Raw genomic sequence first — 22078 nt, 5'->3', positions numbered from 1 at the left:
TGGAATAGTGGCTTGTGAAGGGTCTTGTTGTGTGAGCCATGTGGGGGTGACAGCACACTCTCCCTGCCAGAACCATATCCATCCCCTGCTCCTTTTCCAGGCACAGGCTACCTCCTCAGGGGGCTGTTTATGCCCAAGCAGGCTGGGCACAAAAAAGCAGAGCTCAGAGCAGGATGAGTAGTTCTGCCTTTCTCTCTTGCTGAGATTTCTAGTGCTGTGTAAGAGTCCTGATGGCCAGCAGTAAAACATTTTCTCTCCATTACCTTGATCTTTTTCCTTTCTCAGCTAATGGTGTTGTCACTCTTCATGGCACCTCTGCGTGCATGCAAGAGAGGAATGGCTGTCAGTGTTGTAAAGCAACTAATTCTTGTTCTAAATGTGCAAAGAGACTTGGCTGAAAATATCTGCAGCCTGTGAGGGAAGCACAGAGCCTGGGAAGTCGCTGATCATGCAGAAGTTCAGCAAATAAATTAATGTCATTGATGCTGTTGGGACTTCAATTTTTGAATGCCATTTGAATGAAGAGTTTGTCTTTTGAAAAATCATACAATTCTAATGAATCAAGAAGGATTTGGGCAACACTCTCAGACACACGGTGCAGGTCTATGGATTGGCCTGTGCAGGACCAGGAGCTGGTCTCTGTGATCTTTGTGGGTCCCTTCCAGCTCAGAATATTCTATGATTCTATAAGGAATGGGTAGAAGTATGGAAACTGGAATTGTTTTTATTGCTGTGATAGTTTTAGCAAGAGTGAGAATATCCAGATTCAGTCACATGATTCTTTTTGTGAGGCCTCTCTGAGTAATGAGCCCTGCAGGAATTTGTGGGAGTGCCTTGAAGCAAGACCCAACAGTCGCACTTTGGCTTTTAAAAAGATGAGCTTACCTGAGATAAACTAGAGACATCACTGTATCAGTTACTTCTCTTTTGCATGAAATAGAGAACCCTGTGGTATGGACAGTTTAATAATTTATGTAGGATTTTCCTTTGGCATGTTTACGGTATGCTTTTGTTAGATACAGGAGTGACTATATGTAGATGTATTTCCATCTACGGGAATAAAGGCAAGTTTATGGAGTTCAAAGAAAGCTTTGAATGGAAGTTGTGCTATTTAATGCAATATATAATCAGAGTTACAATAAGAGAGCAGATATACAGCTTTTTCTGGTATGTGATATTTGCTGTAAAACAGTAATATTTCAGGAAATTAGTATAGTGGAAAATAACAAGTCCATTTAGGTTTCATAAAAGGCTGAGCGAGGGGCAGGAAGCTGTCATTTGCTTAAATATTATTAGCTATTTTCAAATGGCATATATAGCAGAAAAATTAAACAATTGAAAATTGCTTTTTCGTATTTCTTAACACAGGTCATTTTTCAGAAAAGTCTTTGGTTATAATTGCTCCATTCAGATCAACACTGAATGTTTTGATCCATTGCATGCCTGAATTGGGCTTGATTTCTCAATTTCTAATGTGTCCCTCTTTGCTTCCCAATTATAGCAATTTTTCATTCTTGAATCATATCCTATTTTCTCAAGACCAAAGATGTATAGCTACAACTATCATTTTATGCTTCAAACTTTTAATAAATACTTATAATTTCTCTGCATAATGAATATTTAATACTACGTTGTGGTTTGCACAGTTTGCATCTTTTAAACAACTGGTTATGGCCCATCTTGCTGGAGAATACTCACGTGCAAAAACCTGGTTTTCAGTAACATCTAACAGTTTTGCCACCATGCAGTAAAGAAGAAGCCCAGAAAATAGTTTTACATACCACTACTAGTTCAGTAGCATATGAATAATATGCCTCTCACATTCTAATATTTAACATCACCTTGCTTTCCGTGCATTTCATTTTTGATCACAATTTTACCAAAGATGTTAAGTAATTTAAAAACAAAATGAAACAAAAGACCAAAACCATATTTGTGTCGTTTTTTATTAGATCTAAGATAACCAGATCTCCTTTAGCTGCAATGGGAAATAGCGTTATTCATTGAAAGAATGCATGGATCGAGACTTCTTTGCTCTATGCTGGAGAGTTTGCTCTCTGACACCTGAGGGTTAAGTGCTTCAATTCAAGATAGACAGTACAATTTTGCTGCTTTTAGTTTACATGCTGAGTCTCTTTATAAAGGGAGTGACTGAAGGCACTCCAGTGGTAGGGAGAGGAGTCTCCTCATTCTTTGTCGGGCAGAGGTGGTGGCTGAAAGCTGCTGACTAAAGGAGCAAAGTACTCTAGCAAGGAACAAGGAGGCAGGAGGTACAGAAACAAGACAGATGTCAGTGGTGGTGAAAGGTTTCCTGTGCTCCAGAAATAATGCCAGCATTTGTTGCAATTCAGAAAGCTGTTAACTTCGCTGGAATCAAACCCTGGAAGCAGGGAACTGCCTGACACACACACACAGTGAGCAGGGAGAGATTGGTTTACAAAACACTTTAATTTCAATTCTGTTCAATCTACTATTTACAAGATAATCATTCCAGTAGTTCATTAAAATAAGAATAAAAGAGAAGAAAAATACGGTTTTTGACTTTTGCATAATTTTGTTCTTATAAAATTATCTTTAAGAAAGTCCTTTAGAATGTTCTTGCTTAGTAGGGTCCTGTGGCAGAGTTCTGTAGCTGCTTTCATGTCTCACACACTCCCATGAGGAGACAAATTGCCTTAGGGATGAGTGGGTTTCAGCTTTGTTCCTTTTGTAAAAGCAGCCTTTAGATAAGCCCCATTGTTTGGATCTGTGCTTCCCCAACCATGATTTCAAATTCAATAGGGAAGATTTCTATTGCAGTAATTTAAATTACAGTGCATTAGACTAAATTACTGTCCTCGTGTAGAAACACACACATAAAATGGAATTATGAGTAGTGTGGACAAGGCAGTACTTGGAACTACTGTCTGAACCCTGAATAATATAGAAATGATGCTACAGAAATGGAAGGTGCTTTGAAATGTTTCTTAACTGGTGAAGAGTGAACAAAAGTAATTCAGTTCTGACTAGGAAATAAAAGCTGAGAAGTGCCTGCTATTACCACAGGCTGCCCTATTTGCTTAGGGGTTTCTGTGTGTTTTCTAGAGCCTCAGCTAAGGTTTGCAGCAGTCAGTAGAAATACTTCTGTCATTGTGTATCCCAAGTCACTGTTTTTTCTCCTTAGGCAAAGGAATGGTTTTGCCCTCTAAATGTTATTTTTACCACTGCTCCTTGTGTATGATAAAATGATGAATCACACGAAGTTTGCGCTATCAAAATCTTTCTTGGTAAGCTGCCTCCTGTATTTGCTCAGAAAGTCCTGGCTCTTTACTGACCAATGCCTCTCAGTTTTGTAGTTAGGTTAGCTCTTATTTTGCAAAATGACTCTTCCATTTATTTGATTATTAAAAAATTACAGCTGTGCTGTGATGTTGCCTGGCCATGAAGCTCCTTTAGATTAGAAGTATATTTCGCTCACAGTTGTCTTACAGAGAATTATTTGAAATAATAACTTAATATATTTCAGCTGTATAATCTTTTGAGAAGATGTGGACAGGTGATACATTGATTTCTTCATTAGCAACTTGATGGGGGTGTAACTGTGTTATAACACAGATTGTGAAATATGGGATGGTGCAATGTAAAGTTTGCGTTGGGATGAGCTAGAAGGGGAATTGAGCAGGGCTCTGCCCATTAAACCTTTGTACCTTCCTGATACACTGTCACCATCCTGCTTTTTTTTCACAATATTGTGAATATTTTACAACAGAAAAATCCTCCTTTTGGAGATTAGTTTTTCTGGGGTTTTTTTTCTTGTTTATGTAAGGCCTGCTTGACTTTGTTCAATTATGCTGAGTTTGAAAGAAGAAATTTAGGCAGTAATTGCATAGTTGCAGCTTTTCCATTTTGGCCATGATGTGAAGAGATCTATGGTCTGACAGAGAAATATAAGAGTTTGTGAAGGCCAGCATTGCATAAGATGAAAAGGCAAACTTTTCCTCTGGCTGGCTGTCTTGTCAATGCATGTGCATGGCAAAGAAAATGAGAAGTTAAAAACCAAACTGAAAGGAAAGAAATCAGCAGCAACAAACAAACACCCATGAGGCTGTGACTAACACAGCCCTGGAGGTGCTAGATGATATAAAATAGCAAAATCATAAGTACCCTATGGTTTTTGATCACTGAAGCAAAATAATTCAGGAAAGATGCTTGTTTCAGTGATACATTTTGTTCACACTGAATTGAAAGCAATCGACTTTATCTAAAAGCATAGAGAAACCATTGCTATCGTTTATTTTTGTTCTGGGTTGTCTCGTTCAGTTGTTAGGAAAAATAGGAGCTACAGTGCACATCTTTCTTCCATTTGAGATGAAATTAAAATCGTGCTTCACAGACAGGAGCTGTGTACTGAACCACTTGGCCCACTGAAGAAACTGATTTAGGTCTCTGTAAGTTTTCACAAGAACCTTCAAGTGTGGGTGGTAGGTGTTAAGTGCTGTCAGTAGAATGTGTTCTTTGGCAGTAATAATTATGAAAACATGTCACACTGTAGGCAGACAATAAGAGTTATTTGGTCACAGCTGAACTCTGAGATGGATAGCCCATGGAGTTCTTGTTTGGAGAGAAAAGGCAAAAGGTAGTGACTCTGGAAAAGGCTGTATCAGGTAGATTCTGTTCTGTTCTAATAGAGAACATCTCTTTCGAAAAGAGATGGAAGGAAATTTGAGTGAAAAAGGGCACAAAATTGTTGCTTGCACTCACCTAAGGAAAGAAAGGATGGCAAAGATGGCAGCAGGGTAAAGATAATGGGCTTAGGGAGAGTATGCTTTAGCTGGCTTCAGGAAATGGTGGGTACCTGTACTTAGGAAAAATAATGTAAAAATACGGGAAAGTACCAGGGTAGCTAGCAGTTTTTAAAACACATTTAAAACACAATAAGGAATTAGCTGGTGCAGAGAAAAAGAGAAGCGCAGTAAGAGACTAGTAAGAATGCAATTTCAGAATGCCTTCAAATAGGAGAAACAAAAATGCTCACCTAAAGCAAATTCAGAGAGTGTAATGTGGAGAGTGGTAGCGACAAGGTTACTAGAGAAATGAGCTACAGGAATACTTAGTATATGTCTTTACAAAGTGAGAAAAAATAATGTCCTAGGGCAATACAGACCAATCTTCCTAACTTCAATACCCACAACGGTCCCAGAACAATTTCATAGAAACCACTGTAGAACTTTCAGAACCCACTAACATTATAAGTGGTCAGCTTGGACTGGACCAGAAAAAATTATATTAATACAATATCATCCTTTAACAGGATAATTTGTTTAACAGGACAATGTGTCTTTTGTAAGGATTTTATATGGTCCCAAGTGACATGCTTGTGACGAAAATGTGGAAATACAGAAATTTCACGAAAACAATAAAGCAAATTACCTCTTTTTTCACAAAACTGGACTTAGTTCACTTTTAGGCTGGGCGAATCTCAAGGGGGCATCTGCTTGTGTTCTGTTTCTGTTCAGTAAAAACTTGAGTGATGGAAAAAAAGTCCTCATAAAAAGTTGAAGTAGATACCTAGTTTAATTACAGGCAAATTGGGGAATAGCTTCAGATTCACAATTGTGAATAGCAGAGAAAATTTTTTGAATCACAGAAGAGAGATTCATGGAAAGTACTACTATCCATAGGAAGGAAAAATGGTGCATATCTGACCAAGCTGTGGTTCTGCAGAAAGAGATTCTCTGTAAAGTGGAAATGATCATGTTCTGTTCAGCTTTTCTCAAAGACAAGATTTCCAAAGGAATTCTGTATGCAGTTTGGGGCGAAATGTGAGACAAACAAGGCAGTCCAAGTTGAGACAATGTGGAGAATTTCAAAAGGTCACAACAATTAACATTGTACAGCCTAAACAAAAAGAAAAAAATGCCATATCATGACAGTAGTCTGACAGAGATAGAAATAGAAAATAATTATAATTTATTATCAGATACTGCTGAGGAAGGAAGGCCTGGATGGCAGGAAAAATGCTCTATCAGGCTAGAGAAACACAGAAACAGGCTACTTAGAAAGACTGGAATCTTCCTCAATGGGAGATTTTTAGGAACAAGCTAGACATGTATCTGTCATATCTGGAAGTATCAGGTCTCTACACAGTGCATATACAGTGGACTAAGTCATTTCTTGACATCCCTTTTACTCCTCCGCTTCTGTAATTTTATGATTATAAAACAGCAACAACTAAGAATCTTCTGTTCTTACAGCAGTCAGTCTTGAAAGGAAGGTGCAATCAGCTCTGAGACTGGCAGTGCTTCTTAGGAGAGCAGGTCAGATTATTGATCTATTTTAAGAACGGGGAAAAAAGTATGGATTAATGCCTGTGATGCTTTTAGCATTCCTATGTGTGGTAACATTAAAGTAAGGTTGGACTTTTTCATAACTATAATTCATGAGTGCCATAAATTGTGTATATGTGATGAGCAGCCAGTGAAGATAGGGAAGGAAGTAATTGTAGTTGTCCCATTGTTTGCATCCAAGCTACTGAAGTAAGATGAAAGCACCTTGACAACTGCAGGGTGTAAGCAAACAGTACCTGACAGCTTAGTACAGATGCATAAGTCAGGAGCAGTTGGTTGATTAAAGTCTAATTCCCCTAGCAAAAGTACAATTGATAGTTTTCTTAAAAGGGGAGCTGATACTGAATCTTCAATGGGCATCAGCATCAAGAAGAGCTGAAGAGGAGAAATGTCTAACTGGGTCAGGTGGAGAGTGACTAAGAACTAAAAAGAACATCTGCATGACTGTGATGTGGTGGCAATTTTAAGTGACATTTAATGTGTTAGGATCATGCTTTTCTATATTATTTTGCTGAAGATAGCTTAGCATACTAATAGCTCAATTACAGTAGCACATGGTTGTGGCAGATGGGTAGGTGGAGAACTGCATGTCATCCCAGTATGAGTCTTTGCCTTTTTGAGTGCCAGAAAATCATGAGGGAGGAACCCTTTTCTACCACTGTAGAAGATTCCTAAGCACGTCTTTTGATACAACTATGCATGTCCATCAGAGCTACAGCTCTTTAAGGCAGTTTTTTATATGAATCAAGCTTTCTATTAAATTTTTCTTTCCATTGGTTGAGATATGCAAGATTTCCTTCGTTCTTTCCCTCCCTTTCTGCTGTCTGCAAATCCAGACTAGGACTGAATATTGTAAAATTCTGAATCATATAAAAATACAGTATGGAAGCGAACTTGGGAAGTTATTTGGTCCAGCCCCTTGCTTAAAGACTATTAACTAAAATGTTACAGATTTATCTTTTCAATTCAAGTTTGAATATCTCCAAGGATGGACGTAACACAGAATCACTGTGTAATCTCTCAGTGCTTAATTGAGTTGGAAAATTTTTCATTTATGTCCAGTAGGAATCTCCTGTCTTGCAGTGGGGGGGGTTTGCTTCTCATCCTTTGCTGTGTGACACTAGAAAGATTCTGTCTCTCGTCTTCTCCACCCTATTTTAGGTAGCCTCAAGGCTTCAGTTTTTGTAGATAAAATTTGCATTCTATCAATGCAGGCACTGAAAAAACTGCCAGTAAGGAAAATACCTCTAAATCACAAGGGGACAATAGAAGAAGTGACTAATATTAATTTGATGAAAATTGCCCATGTGCAAAGTTCTGACATTTCTAAATTACTTCCCTGTGGGATGATCACAAATATCTTGCCTTCCTGTGTCTCACAGCCTGGACATTCCAAGACCCTGTCCCTTTAAGCTGAGTATATTCAAAGCTGAATGGGGGCTTCCATCTGATGCAAACCACAAGAAATGCAAAGAGAACATGTGTGAATGTGTGTGGGTCTCTGGTGTGGGAAAGAAAAATAGTTATGGTCCTGTCCTCCCAGAAGAGGTCATGTCTCATGATAGGTGAAAGGTCATTTGATTTGGTGAATTGCTTTGACCTTCAGGGTAGGGAGCAGCCCTGGGGCAGAGCTCAGACAGACATGTAGCTCCTGCTGCATGGCTGTCCCAAGTTCTCTGTGCATTTCTTGTTCTCTGCTTATAGTGCCATCAAGGTGCTCTGAGGAGATTTTACTAAATGCTGTAGAGCAAATGACACAGACTGGTCAGCTGTTTGGTCACCTGAGTTCACAGTGTTTGCAACACAGTAATAATAGCTACCAGTACCTCCTTTCTCGAGATGCTTCACTGAAAACTAGAAAGATCTTTTTAAAAAAATATCTCTGTTGCTTTCTTGATTTCTTGTCATCCAAGCATTTCAGTTGGCTTAACTTGAACTGAGAAGCTCTGCTAAGAGGTTACACAGTGTCTTTACTGTGGACAGCATGCTACTAAGAAGCAGCACATATCATAAGTATAAGCTGCAATATTTAACAACACCCCAGGAAATTTTCTGCCTAGCAGTACTGCTAAATAATGTTTATCCCATAATCTCTCATTAAAGGATTATATAAATCAAGGTTATGTGTTTTTTTAAATTAAGTTTCTGTGGATTAGATCTGATCAACATCCCCAAGGATAATTTATTTCCTTTCTATTCAAAGCCCAAGCAACCATGGTCCAGCACTGTATTTGGCAGGAGTATTCTAACTTTCTATAGCTGCTTGTTTTGAGATGGAAGAGAAGAGGCTGACTTGTTAGGAGAGGGATTTTTTGAGGTGTTTATGATACCTCTGGATTGACTACACATGCAGCTTGATAACCTATGTCAAGAGAAAGACTCACCATTTCAGCTTTAGTTATGTGCAGGTTTTAGACAAATATGGCAGCTTCACCTCCAAAAAATGCACAGTAAATATAGGAAATTAGAGCAGATACAACATTTTACCCATGATGGTAAAAATAGAACAAGGTTAATACTAACCTGTGTCATCGCTGTCGTCATCATTCCCCCTCCCACCCTCACAATGTAGAGCACACACACGCAGTGTCTGCCATAATCTCCTTTTCTAATTGTGGTATTCCAATAATCCCTTTTCTTCCTTACAGTTGCTTGCATTCTAATACCCAGCCTTTTTCCCCCTCTTCCTCCTATGCTGGTGGTCTCAAAAAAATATTTACTGTCTGATGTAAGTAAAAGTACAGCTCTTTGACACAGAAGTAGCAAAAGAAAAGTTGTCCTGTGTGTGTGCAAGAACCTGTGTCTGTAGCATCCTCATCTGACCTCTGTCTAAGCAGCCACCCTGCCCTGGGAGTTGGTGGAGGTTTCCCCTGGTGGTAGGGCTGACTTCTGGGTTCTTTATTTCAAGACCTGTTTAGCTGACCTTTTACATGCCCAGGTTCAGTTTTTGTTTGGTCTAAAATAATCACAGTTTTAGTATTTTACATTACCTGCTATTTTAAGTAAGTTTTATCTTATAATGCGGATATTTATCTTGTAATAAGGATTTATATCTTATGAGAGCAGTAAAAAAATTAGTTAGAGCAACATGTAAAAGAAAGTGAAAATTAACATTGTTGACCCAGGCAAAATATTGGCTTTACTGCCTAAACATTAAAGAGGGTGACTTCTGAAGTGCAGTCTCTCCCTTCTTCTGCCTACAAAAAGAATATATTCCTTTTTGCATTAGTTTTCTTTACATTGAACGGGTATACAGCTCTGTAAAGAAAGAAGATCCATTTGTAAGAAGCAAAATATAATATGAGATAAAGAAGACAAATAGTTTGAAGAATATCATACATGTAATGTATTTCACAATTGGTTTGTTACTTGTCAGACAGTTTCAGTGCTCTGAATTCAAGAACATTAAATTGGCCAGAATTGTCATAATCCATTTGGTTTGATTGAATATGTCAGTGATGTGCCAAAGTTAAAATAGAAACCCTGAAAAGAAAATGTCATTGTAAAAAAATAACTAACTTGAAAAAGTCAGTGTAGAAGGCAGACCAGCATGGCTAATGACAGTGAATAAAATCCTGCTTGGGAATCTGATCCTTATCCAGCAAAGCATTTAATCCCATCGTTTAAGCATATGAGTTCTTCCCTCTCTAAGCATGCACATTGTCCCACTTAGGTAAGAGTGAGGTTAAGTGAGTTCCAAGAGCTCAGCCCCTGTCAGACCAGAGCCCTGCTGACCTGAGGGGGGACACATCTTGCAACAAGGGTTATGTATTGAATGGCATTTCTGTAGGCATTCATGTGGTGCAAGTTCAGTGCAGCCTAGGAGTTTCAATGGTAGTCAGAGAATTATTGTTATGTTTGGGTAGAAAGGGATAGAAAATGCTGTAAGGTGCAAGTCTTTTTTAAATTATAGCGCAGAAAAATATGTAGGAGTGTAGAAGAACAGATGAAAAATACGCATATACAAAAGAATCTGATGTCTAGAATTCTGCAGTTGAAAGGTTTTACTGGTAAATGATGCCCTTGATTTGAATATAATTGAAATGGAGTGCAAAGGAATTACTGTTTAGTGCTGCATTGTTAAAATACTTTATATGGATATTTAGTTTCATGTAAAAATCTACTGGGTGATGTATAAGAATTCAAGTTTCTTTTACTGTTTTTTTGGAAGCAGCTAGTCCTTTACAGAGGCAAAAGGCTTTTCAATTAACAAGTACTGTGAGGTGCATTATGGATAGTTTAAGGGCCAATTTCATTTTTGCAGACGTGTAACTCCTATAGTAGTAGGTATTCACTAAAGTTACACTGTTGCTTCTTCTAGCAGAAAAATTATAAAAAGGAACATATGAAGTACTGCAGTCTAATCTGCTGGTAATATGTTCTCACTATCCTTTCTTGAGAGCAAGGCCAGGTCTTTTCTTCCCACATATATGGGAGAGGAAAGGGGTTTGCAGGAGTCTGTCTGGGCTCCCCTCTGGAGAGTGGGAGGGGATTATCCAGAGCAGACTGTGGCTCAGGAGCTGACAGGGTTGATGCAACAAAGGCTATAATTATATATAGCCTATGTATAGTCTATAATTAGTCTTATACCCACAGCACACCTTGTTTCAGTGGGAGACCTTTCTTTCCACAGTACTTTCATGATGCCCATGCCTTGTGTATTACATTTCCCTATGCTAGGAATTAAGTGGTGCTTGGCTACAAGGGCAGCTTTAGCATTGGTAGATTTCACGTTGGGGAAATTTCTCCGTTGCCTGTCTTCTGATGCCTTAAATCCATTTTTTACAGTGCATAGCTTTTGTACCTGAGAATTGATGATGTAATAATCTGCATTGGTGGTGAGTTCCACATGATGAGTATAAGAAGCAATTAGTATGCCCCACAAAACATGCCTTCACAGCTAATTTATTGGACTGTAATCTACTTCTGTTTCAGTGAAAAGCAATCATGGATATAGGAAAACAAAGAGATACACCACTATACTTGTGTTTGGACAAGAGGAATTAAATGCAGAAAGTAGTGAAAAATGACTGACAAAAATTTCTGTGTATGTTGTTTGTATAAATGGTAGACTTAAGGATAATTTTTTGGTTTGTCAGTTTAGTAGAATTTCATTTGGCTACATATACAAAAAAAATACTGAAAATTAAAACCAGGTGGCTACTCCTTAATTCCTTTTTATATTCCCATTATGTTTTATAGCTGTGCAATGGTGGATCTGTGACTGATCTTGTGAAAGGATTTCTGAAGAGAGGTGAAAGGATGAATGAACTTATCATTGCTTACATTTTACGTGAAGCTCTGATGGTAAGATAAGCTTTTAAGGACAATCAATATTCAGCTCATACTTTTTTCTTTAAATGAATGAAGATCATGTCTCCACTAACACAGCTCACTATCTTGTATTATAGCAGTGTTTAATGAAATCAAGGCAATGTGTAATTAGGATGGTTCTTTTTAAACAAGGTAAATAGCAGTTAATCTGTTTGTTTCACTATTAAGAGAATGAAAATTGATTTCTGACCACTGATCAATTTTCTTAGTAAATACAGTTCAGCATCAAAATTGCTTTTCTTTTAAGAAATAGCAGAAACATCATCAAAATACTGTTCAGCTTCCTATGTCTAGATCTAAACTATTTTTATAGTATAATAATCTACATATCTAGCAAATTCAAAGCCTGCTACGAGAATTTGGTTTTGATCATTGGAATCAAGTGTCTTTATTTAGCATTTTTTTATAACTTAAATTTTACTTTCTCCAGTGGAATTTAGGTCTTATTAGTTTTCTTTAAGTTTATGCTCTAAAGGTATTATATGTAGATTTATAGTAATATTTTTCTACTTTTGTCTTAAAATTTCTATTTGTCATAGAGTAGGGCAATTAAAGACTGTTTTTTCCTTGTCATGTGGCAAATGATTTTGCAGTAAGAATGACAGCCCCGTGGTTTTGGATTAAAAAAAGAAGGTTCGAGTATTTTTCATACTTTTCCACTACCTTGTAATTTCTGCAAATGTAATACAGAGGACAGAGGTGTTGTTAAAAGTTCATGTTTACATCTTGCCTTCCAGGGACTTCAGCACTTGCATGAAAACAAAACAATCCACCGTGATATTAAGGGAAATAATATCCTTTTGACCACTGAAGGAGGAGTCAAGCTTGTGGATTTTGGTAAGTTATGTTTACTTTTATATACAATGTTTTACACCTGAAGTATGGAAAATAAGATAGTGTAAATAAACCAGAAAATATTAACTGTGTTAAGTTTTTGGGTTCTTCATTAAAAATCACTTGGATAACCAAAGTTACTTTTTAAAACTTGATAGAAATGTTAGTAATTTTGGTAATGCTGTTTCAATAGCATGGCTGAAAACCAGAAATTATAATGTGGTGGTGGTAAGTGCCAAATGCTTTGAGGGACAGAGTAAGTGAAATGGCAAAGGAGGTAAATAGGGTTCAAAATAAACTTGGTGTTCAGTTCCTCCAGGAACCATGCACTGGTCCAGAGAAATTAGGAGCTGATAGGAAAAAGCTTCATGTTTTATATGAGAGCATTTAAAACTTATTAGATATTGTAAAGAATATAGATATATATATAATATATAATAATAGAGAGCTCTACCTCAGATGCATATACTTCCTTTATTTGATTTAAAACAAAACAAGATACTTGAAGGCAGTAGAAGGGGAATTATTATATAGGTGATCCCTGCTTTCTAAAGTCTGGGAAGACAGATTTTGGCAAATCTAAATCGAAGAATTGGCATTAAAAGGGTCAGTTGAAGCCTGTTAGGTCTAAAAGGATTCTTGAATATTCCCATCTTTGGTGTCACCGAAAGGGGAGAGACATGGGTAGGTGGAAGCAACCTGTTATTTATCAGCCATACCACAGTCATTTGCCTAAAGGGTTATTGACTCTTGTTTCATGTGAGTGGTATAAAAATTTGCAGTGCTTGTTGTTATGAACTATTATCTTTGGGTAGAACACTGCCTTCTTATCTTAAAAATAAATTTATTGGTCACTATTTCACAGCACAGCAGACAACCTTAAAAATATTTAATTCAGCAGATGGAAAAATCTTTGTTTTTCCTTTGCCCTCCTATTTTTTTAATGGTACTGATTCAATTGATACATAACAACTGTTTAAACTAATCATGGGATTTTAACTTTCTTTAGTATAGTATCTTCCAGCCAATAGATTGTATTTATGGAACTCTCATGACTCCTCACACAAATTCCCCACAACTGTTATGGTTAGTAATTCTTCTGAAATGCCATGTATTTTATATTCCTCAGATAAAATCTTCCTCAGAAAAATCTTCATATTTCCTAAGTCATCTATATTTTCTGATAATCTGGAAGTTTATTGTGAGGCAAAAAAGCAGTATTTTTAAAACAGGCTTTTAATTTATTGTGGAAAAAATTTTAAGGTGCTGAAGGCAATTAGAGGATCAATGCTTCTGAAAATTAAATCACTTATGCAGACACCAAAACTTGCAAGCTATAGGGATGAGAACCTGAATTTTTTATTCTCCAGTTACTGCAATCTACTGATAAGGCCGTAATTGAAAAATAATCTTAAATTCTTGTGGGAAAATCGTGATGCCAAAATAGAGGTTAGAACCTACACAGGAAACAAATATACACACGTTTATGTGGGCTCAATAGGAGCCTGCAGTAGCTGCAGTCCGTCCTCTCAAAGAAAAATAAAAATGGCACTTTAACTTAGGAGTAGATTGATAGTTTTCCTGGCTTCACCCCACCTCCCCAGGAAGAAAAACAACCTGAAGCCAATAATTAGTAGTTTCAGATGGAATAAATTTATCGACTTCATAAAATTATCATGGAAGATGTACCATTCACCACTCAGGCTGCTGCTTAAGGGATTCAGCTGGGATTTATGGGATTTGAGTCTTCTACTTAAGGGGATTTAAGCCCACATTAATCAGATTCTAAGATCATTTTTTAGTCAGGAATGTGAGTTGATGAAAATCTCTCATGTTGGCATTGCTACAGACTATTGTACATAAACATTTATTGGATCAGGGACTGAAACTCAGCCATCTTTTATTATACAAGCCTCTAAAATTGACAGGCTACAGAATGAGACAGACGTGGAGATACAGTGTCCTTTCCACCCAGTAAATACTCAGAGGAAGCAAAATTTTTGTTTTAACCAATTATTACATGGGGCCAAACAAACACAAAAAATCCCAACCCAAATGATCACAATCACCCTTTCTAGCATGCACACAGCTTCTCTGTGTGGAGAGGGCGACAGAGGCAGGGAGCCAAGGACTCCTTCAACCACCGAGCACACATGACCAAGGAAGTGAGCCTTTCCCAAAAAAACTTTATCTGCACCATCCTCCTGCATGCTGGATGCTGATGAGATGTTCCTGAAGAAGCTTTTGCTGTCGTCTCCTGGTACAATTTATGGTGGTTTTCTTCTAAACATAAACCCTTTGTCTGAAAGATGGGGCTTGTAAAGTGCCTTACAGAGCACAAAACTAAAAAAGGCCTATTCTCAGTCTGCATGTATTGTGCAATCATTTAACTTGTGGGGTTTTTTCCTTTTTTTAAAGTACATTTAGGAACATTTTAAGAGTCAGAAGTGAATAAACAGTTAACTTCTAGTGAATTAAATCATGTTTGAAAATGTGGGGTTTTTTTTCATTGTTTTTGTACTCTTTGAACTCAGTCTGAAGTTCTGCCATGGTGAGTCCTTCCTTGTACAGCGGTACAAGCTTTTCAGAAGCTTGATTTTGTGACACAATTTATACACATTGTTTTGTGATCATTGTGTCATAGGTATTTATGTATGCTGGGACCATAGTTTCTGAACACTGCACAGTCTGTTATGGATAACCTTCACAACACCCTTATGGAGAAGTAAATCACTTTAATTCCCAGTCAACAGCTGGGCATCTGAAACTTTGAGAGACTGACTTGCTTGAGGTGACACAGAAAATGTAGGGAAAGTGCTTCCAAAATCCAGGCTAACTCTCTGAAGTGTTCACCTTCCTAGAGGTACTGACAGTTATGAAAGAATACCACAGCCCCACAGCCATGTCTCACTCAGATTGCTTTGAAGAGTGACATTTTTGCTTTTCCTTAAAATTCTGTTGTAATATTGCTTAATCACCCCAGTAATGTTCTTGTATCTAAGAAACACCCAATCCCAATATAGATTACTAATTAAATCAAATCAAATACCTAAAGGAGGCCTAGAAGAAAGTTGGAGGGAAACTGTTTACAAGGGGGAATGGCTTCAAACTGAAAAAAAGTAAGTTTAGATTAGATATTAGGAAAAAAAATCTTTGCAGTGAGGGTGGTGAGGCACTAGAGCAGTTTGCCCAGAGAAGTTGTGGATGGTGCTTTGCTGGAAGTGTTCAGGGCCAGGTTGGATGGAGCTCTGAGCAAACTGTGAACAATGACCCATGGTAGGTGAGTTTGAACTAGATGATCTTTAAGGCCCCTGCAACCCAGGCCATTCTGTGACTCTGTGACATCCCACAACAACGCTTCTGGAGGTCAATTGCTTATCAAGGAGCTGTCAGATCAAGTTTTAGTCTGAACTGTCCAAGCCAAAAAACATTTGCAATACTTTTACTAGGCATGCATCCTCTGGCCTTGCATCCATCCAGTATGATAATTTAGATCAGTAGAGATAAACAAAAATTTTTTATTTTCTACAGATAATGAGTAGCAGCCAAGGGGATCTACTGTGAGAGTGTCCACTGATTACAGTTTCAGTCTATACAGTCATTAGACTTCTAACTACATTAATAGTCCATATATTCTTTGTAAGAGAAGAAGGCTGACTGAAGGCAGTTTCACTACCTGAATATTTGTGGGAATAAGCAGCTAAGCTGTTCTGATAGAAAAGCTTTGGGATAGGATGTTCTGCCTGAGAATTGCAGCAATTAGGCTCCAGGCAAGGAATATCCTCTACCACATCATATAGTTGCATTATATTCAAGTGTAGCTGCTATGTTTTCAGTATAAGATAGAGATTTGATAGAAAAGTAAACATTTACATTAAATTCCCTGCAGCACCTTAAAGAGTGACTGCTATGTAATCTGTAATAAAAAGAACTGGAGGCAAGTAAGGTGTGAATTAAATTCCTTTTTGATAAATATTCCTAATTATATTCACAGTTTCTTATTACTGTTCTGTGGAGAAAGTCTTTTGCATCTGTTTCAGAACTCTGCTTGCATGCAGTGGATTGATGTTAAAAAGACAAATTTCAAATGAAATTTTAGCCTCTAAAGGTGCAGGAAATCAATGTAATGAAATGTAAAGAAATTAATTTAATGCCAGATACTTTTTGAAAGTCATTTGAGAAATTTGTTTGCAACCTTTGCTGCCTAAATATCTGTCAGTGTCTGATCTTTTTTCATCAGTTAAAAAACTGGCCTGAAGTCACTTGAAAACATAGCACACCTCATTTGTAGTAGAGATTCATGTATTCATCTGCATCCTATAATGTACAACCAGTTTCATGGGATACTGAGGGTGTAATATCTGCTTCTGCTGACAGATACTTGCTTCTTTGAATATCCCCTCTCAATTCAATTTCTTTTCTTGAAATCAGAATGCTGCACAGGGCCTTTCATGTATTAATGTCAATCTAAGGCATAATTCTATAATGTGATGTTTCAGAATGGGAGAAAAGAAATTTAGCTATATTATTATTGTTGTTGTTGTTATTACTTTAACTTTGCTCTGAAAAAGTCTGAGTGACATTTCATTTTGAAAGATTTGAGATGATTTCTGATATCCCCTGCCATTTCAGTCCTTCTGAAACTCAAAAGCCAGAGCTTTTCATGCCTTTTTTTTTTTTTAATCAAAAAGTATCCTAGAGGACACAACTTCCTATCAGCAAACTAGACAAGTTGCTGATGTCTCAGAAGCCATGGAGGAAAGAACCATTTTTCCACTAAAAGTTTTGAAACATCTACAGTCACATGGCAAAGTGATCCTTTTAGTTAAGAGAAGGAGACTGTAATGCTGATGGAAAATTTTTATTTAGCTATATTTTTTGAGGGTTGACCTTTAGGCTGATAGTCTTTATCAAGAGCACAGGTAGCTCATACTTCTTCAGGACTACTGAAACCTGCTCTCCCAGACTAGAAGTATTTCAGGATGAGCAAAGGTTGCCTTGGAAATGTGCAGAAAAAATATAAATTATACTCCTCCCCTTAAGAAATGTATATTTTTCCAGCAGCAGTGTTTCTTTCTGAAGGCCATGCCTGTCTGTGCATCAAACATACTTTCATACCACATTAGTAATTAGACTTTTGCTGTTATTACTGGAAAAGGTCATTGGGAAAAAAAGTCAGACATCTAGATGGATATTAGAAATATTCAATACCCATAAGGAAAATAAAATTAGGGAGTGCTCATTAAATCTTTAGAATTCAAGCCTTCTTCTAGCTACAAGAGGTCTCATGATTCCTCATAGTTTGCCCAGTCATGTAACTGTGGGGAAGGGAATATTGAAAAGGGTTGGCACTGTCTGTTTTCAGTTTCTTCTAATGCATTTTGCTGATAGTACCTAAGCAATACATAGGAAAGATCTATCTTTTTTAGTATGTAAAGCAGGTTCCAGTGGAGAACATGGAAAAGAGGTAATGCAATCTCACTGATGCTGGCAGATGGTGGAAAAATACAAGCTGTGTTGCTGCAGTTAACAATGTCTTCAAGTGTTCCTTTAGCAGTGTGGATAAATAGGTTTCATAATTAAAGCATGTGTTGTGATATTAATGGAATATATAGTGAAAGTAGGGTGATTTTTGTACTTTAAACATGCTTAGTTTTGCATTTTCTGCTTTTGTGTCAGTGTTGGGTATAAAAGTTGTGTGTGAATACTGTCTTGGCATCATGCAGTTTCAGATAGCTCACTTTGCATATAGCTAGCACAGTTTTATCATGGACAGTAGCCAAGGTCAGCTAGAGATCTAACCTGAGTGCAACTCGTTGGGGAAAAAATGAATTGAGTAAGGGAATATGTATTGCTCTGTTTAGACATACTGATATTGATTTGTTTAATACTTGAACGATTGCTTCTATGTAGTTTGGAAACTGCAGATGGACAGAGGTCAACTTTTGTGTTTGAAAAGTAATTGGGTTATTATTTTGCCATGGAGAGCATGATCATTCTTCCTCTAAAGCTATTTGAAGTCTTTCAAAGTTAAGAAGAAATATTAATACTGGCATTCCTAGATGGCCTTATTATTATTATTAAAGATTTCAATTTTTAAATTCATTCTATGTTTATTTTAAAATGTATACATAATTTCATTTAGGCAATACTAAATGCAAGTGTTAATTTCATAATTCAATTGAGTCGTTAAAATAAATCTATTGGGGTTTTTCCCTAGAAAGAGTAATTCTGCCAACATACTTTATTGTGTCTCAGTAGTGGTATACTACTCTTCCTTACAGATTATGGATTGTTAGTAGTTCTTTACCACTACTAGTGGTCAATAACAATTGATCAACATGAGTTAAAATGCACAGATGTTTCTGTTAAGTATTGTTCCCTGATATTTATGCCTATTCTAATACAGAAATACAGGTCAAAATGTTTAAAATTCTGTGAATGTGATAAACAGGTTGAGTTTTGAGTGTATCTGAGCCAGCAGCTGCTATAATGACAAAGCAAGAGAAGTAAAATCAGTTACTCTGTACAGAATGTCCAAAACAATGGGGACCTTCTCCATGGAATAATGAGTCCATGGTACAACTTAATAATTCCACCTCTCCTGGTTTTCTGATGCATGAGAGAGCTTTCTGCTGGTCTTGTGGGGAAAAAGGCATCTGAAATCTCTGGTCAGAGGTTGGGCAGGGATCCATGGCACTGGGTGTCATCCTTTCACCGTGACACTTCAGCGGCTCTCGTGTTGTCTCGCTGTGACACAGTGCTTTGGCCATTCCTAACATAGCCTAAATGACCACGAATAGCCTTGTTAGATGCAGTTTGTTGGCTGATCACACCTCAGCCTGGCAGGTGTCTGGGCCATATGGCATTGCAGAGGCTGAGAAGGCTCCCAAGGAGCATTCTCAGATTGCACGTGGCACAGGTTGGGCTGCAACAGAGGGAGTCTAGAGCCACCTTGTGCTCAGAGAATAGGTTGAGAAGTCAGTTGTGAGTGATCCAGGTTTGAATGTTGGGGCATTTCAGTCTCTGTCCCTTTTGATATGTATCATCATTCCCAGCTTTGCATGTCCTGCTGACATTGAAGAGGAGCTTAGCATGACCTTGAGTAGTGTTCCAAACTTTTGTAGATTACTTATTCTGGAGTAGTCAGAATATCCTAGTGTGTCCTTTTGTGCTTGCCCTGAATTAGCTATAAATGCTGTCTGAATCATTCTGCAAAAATGAAACAATTAATTAAAATAATTTAATTTGAAAGTATTCAAAAATAAAATAATTTTCTTTCTGCCCTTAGCTTATTTTAAGCAATGAGTCATAGCAAGTCTTGTATTTGTCTTAGTCATTCTAGCATGCATCCATAATAAAGCTGTCTGCTTCACTGGTTCAGATCAAAACCAGGCTGTTATTTTGTTGTCATTTCTGCATACCATATAGCATGACATTCACATGTTGCTGCTAAAATGTATCCACCAGGAGACATGGCAGAAGCCAATAACAGTAAAAGACTTTGAAGAAAGCTTTCTTCGTGAGCAGCTTGTCAAACTGCTTTGAACCCAATCAAAGTAATAATTCCAAATTTTTCAACCCAGGGTTAGCAGGGATAAGATGGATTGCATTGACTTGAGCTGTGGAGCTTTTTCATTGTTGAATGTTTAATTCTTTGTTGTAGGCTTAGTCCTGAAAATTTTTTTGGGGGGCCATGTTTGAATGAAAACCTTTGTGCTGTTCAGTAACAAAAACCAGAAATCATGTGGCCAAATGCTATATCCAGGATAAGCTGTTCACTTGGTCTTTCAAATATTTTCTTCTATTAATTCACATAAGGATGTCACTGGTAGCTTAAGCATTAAAGAAGCTTGATGCTGAAAGCTGGTGTCAGATGCCAGAGACACATGAAGTGAGAAAATAGCCCTTCCTGGCCAGTGAAGACTTCTACTTGGTTTAGTCATGGGTGACAATGCAGTCATCTCTTGAGGTTATTAGAAACTCTCTGCACTCGTCTGTGTATATTAAACCCCATTCATTTTTTTACCTGATAATTGAACCCAGTGACTTATTTATACTGGAGTATTCCAGCCAAGGTATTTTAAATATTCTGTTCCATCAGCATAGATGTTGCCAGCATTATTATAACAGATTATAATACCAGGGAAACCATGTCGTAGAACAACGGGAAAAATGTCCAGAATTTTGCCAGTCATAGTGGGAAAGATCACCCTTTTTGGGCGTCAAAGCAGCAGTCATTTTGAAATCTGAGTTACAAGGAAGGCAGCATCTGAGAAGGAGGAATTTCCTCACCATTATATTGCACCAGATTGTGTGTAGCTGTACAAGTCCCTGAGGCTCTAGAGAAGAGTAGTTCTCCTATCCAAGTACATCTGGCCAATTGTGCAACAGGACAACAAATGTTCCTGTGCATCCCTTTCAGGAAACCAGCTGAAGCTCTGAAGCATGAGATTTGATTAGAATCACTGGTGGTGTGATGCACTGAACTGGCAGGAGCATGTGGAGGGAAGTCAGTGGTCACCTGCTCTACTGTAGGCCCAGTCTGTAAAATGAAATATCTTGGATTTATATAAGAAAAAAGTTGTATTAAATGCATTTGTTCGAAAAAAGATTATATATCTCTCAAATGTGGGAACATTCTGCCTTTTTTAAAAGGCATTTGTCATTTTATTATCAGTATGTACCTTTTAATGATTCTGTATCAGATTTAGGATTATAATTTTTTTCCTTGTATGCTTAAAAATATCTTTTCTTTGTCTTGAAGTCTCATGGTGAGTTTACCATGAAAGCCACTGATCTTTCATTTCTTTTACATCCATTTATATTTATTACACCCTGTATTTAGTAGTACAGATTAACTGTTTTATCCACTTTTACTCAATGTATCTTAGTTTTGTAGTAAAAGCCATGAGTTTTTCATCTCCCAGGCAGTTTATATATATATGGTATTCTTGAATACTAAGCTTTTGGTCTTTCTGGGCCTTTTGGTTATCTTCTGGATATGTCTCTTTTCCTGAGGGTTTGAAAAACACTAGTTTTCAATAGTAAAACACTATGCAGATCAAAATAATACAGAAAGATGGAAAATGTGGACAAAGGACGTGAAAAAGGTGGAGCCACTGAATCTCTTCCTTGCCACTTTGTCTCAATTTGTAATCCCGGATCCCTGAGACCAGTGGAGAGGTCTGGAGCAACACAAATGTACCTTCAGTAAAGGGGGATCAGGTTAGAGAATGTTTAAAAGAATTGGATGCACACAAATCCGTGGGGCCTGTTGGGATGTGCCCAAGAGTACTGAGGGAACTGGCTGATGTCATTGCAAGGTCACTACCAATAATCTTTGAAACATCTTGGAGACTGGAGGATATTCCTGAAGCAATGAAGGAAATAATTTTCATTCCAATTTTCAAGAAAGGCAGGAAGAAGATTTCAGAGAACTACAGTCTAGTCAGACCCACATATGATCTCCATCACAGAAGGTGATGGAGCCAATAATCCTGGAAATAATTTCTTAACATATGACTGACAAGAAGGTGATTGGGAGGAGGTAGCATGGATTTATGAAAAGTAAGTCATACTTC

At 37.4% G+C, this 22078-nt stretch overlaps 1 protein-coding gene across 5 annotated transcripts in view; it reads left to right on the top strand.

Annotated features, from left to right (window-relative positions):
- The window catches only part of MYO3A (myosin IIIA), a 154143-nt gene that overhangs the window by 60326 nt on the left and 71739 nt on the right, over positions 1 to 22078 (top strand). For all 5 annotated transcript variants that reach the window (XM_088160348.1, XM_088160359.1, XM_088160342.1 and 2 more), the window contains 2 exons: positions 11529 to 11633; positions 12398 to 12497. In XM_088160348.1, the coding sequence (XP_088016474.1) occupies positions 11529 to 11633; positions 12398 to 12497 (205 nt within the window). The remainder of the gene's footprint in view (positions 1 to 11528; positions 11634 to 12397; positions 12498 to 22078) is intronic.

This window comes from Sturnus vulgaris, chromosome 1 (genome assembly GCF_052056855.1).
Source record: "Sturnus vulgaris isolate bStuVul1 chromosome 1, bStuVul1.hap1, whole genome shotgun sequence".
NCBI lineage: Eukaryota > Metazoa > Chordata > Aves > Passeriformes > Sturnidae > Sturnus > Sturnus vulgaris.
Note: the sequence above shows the minus strand (reverse complement) of the source record. Positions and strands in the feature narration are given on the sequence as shown.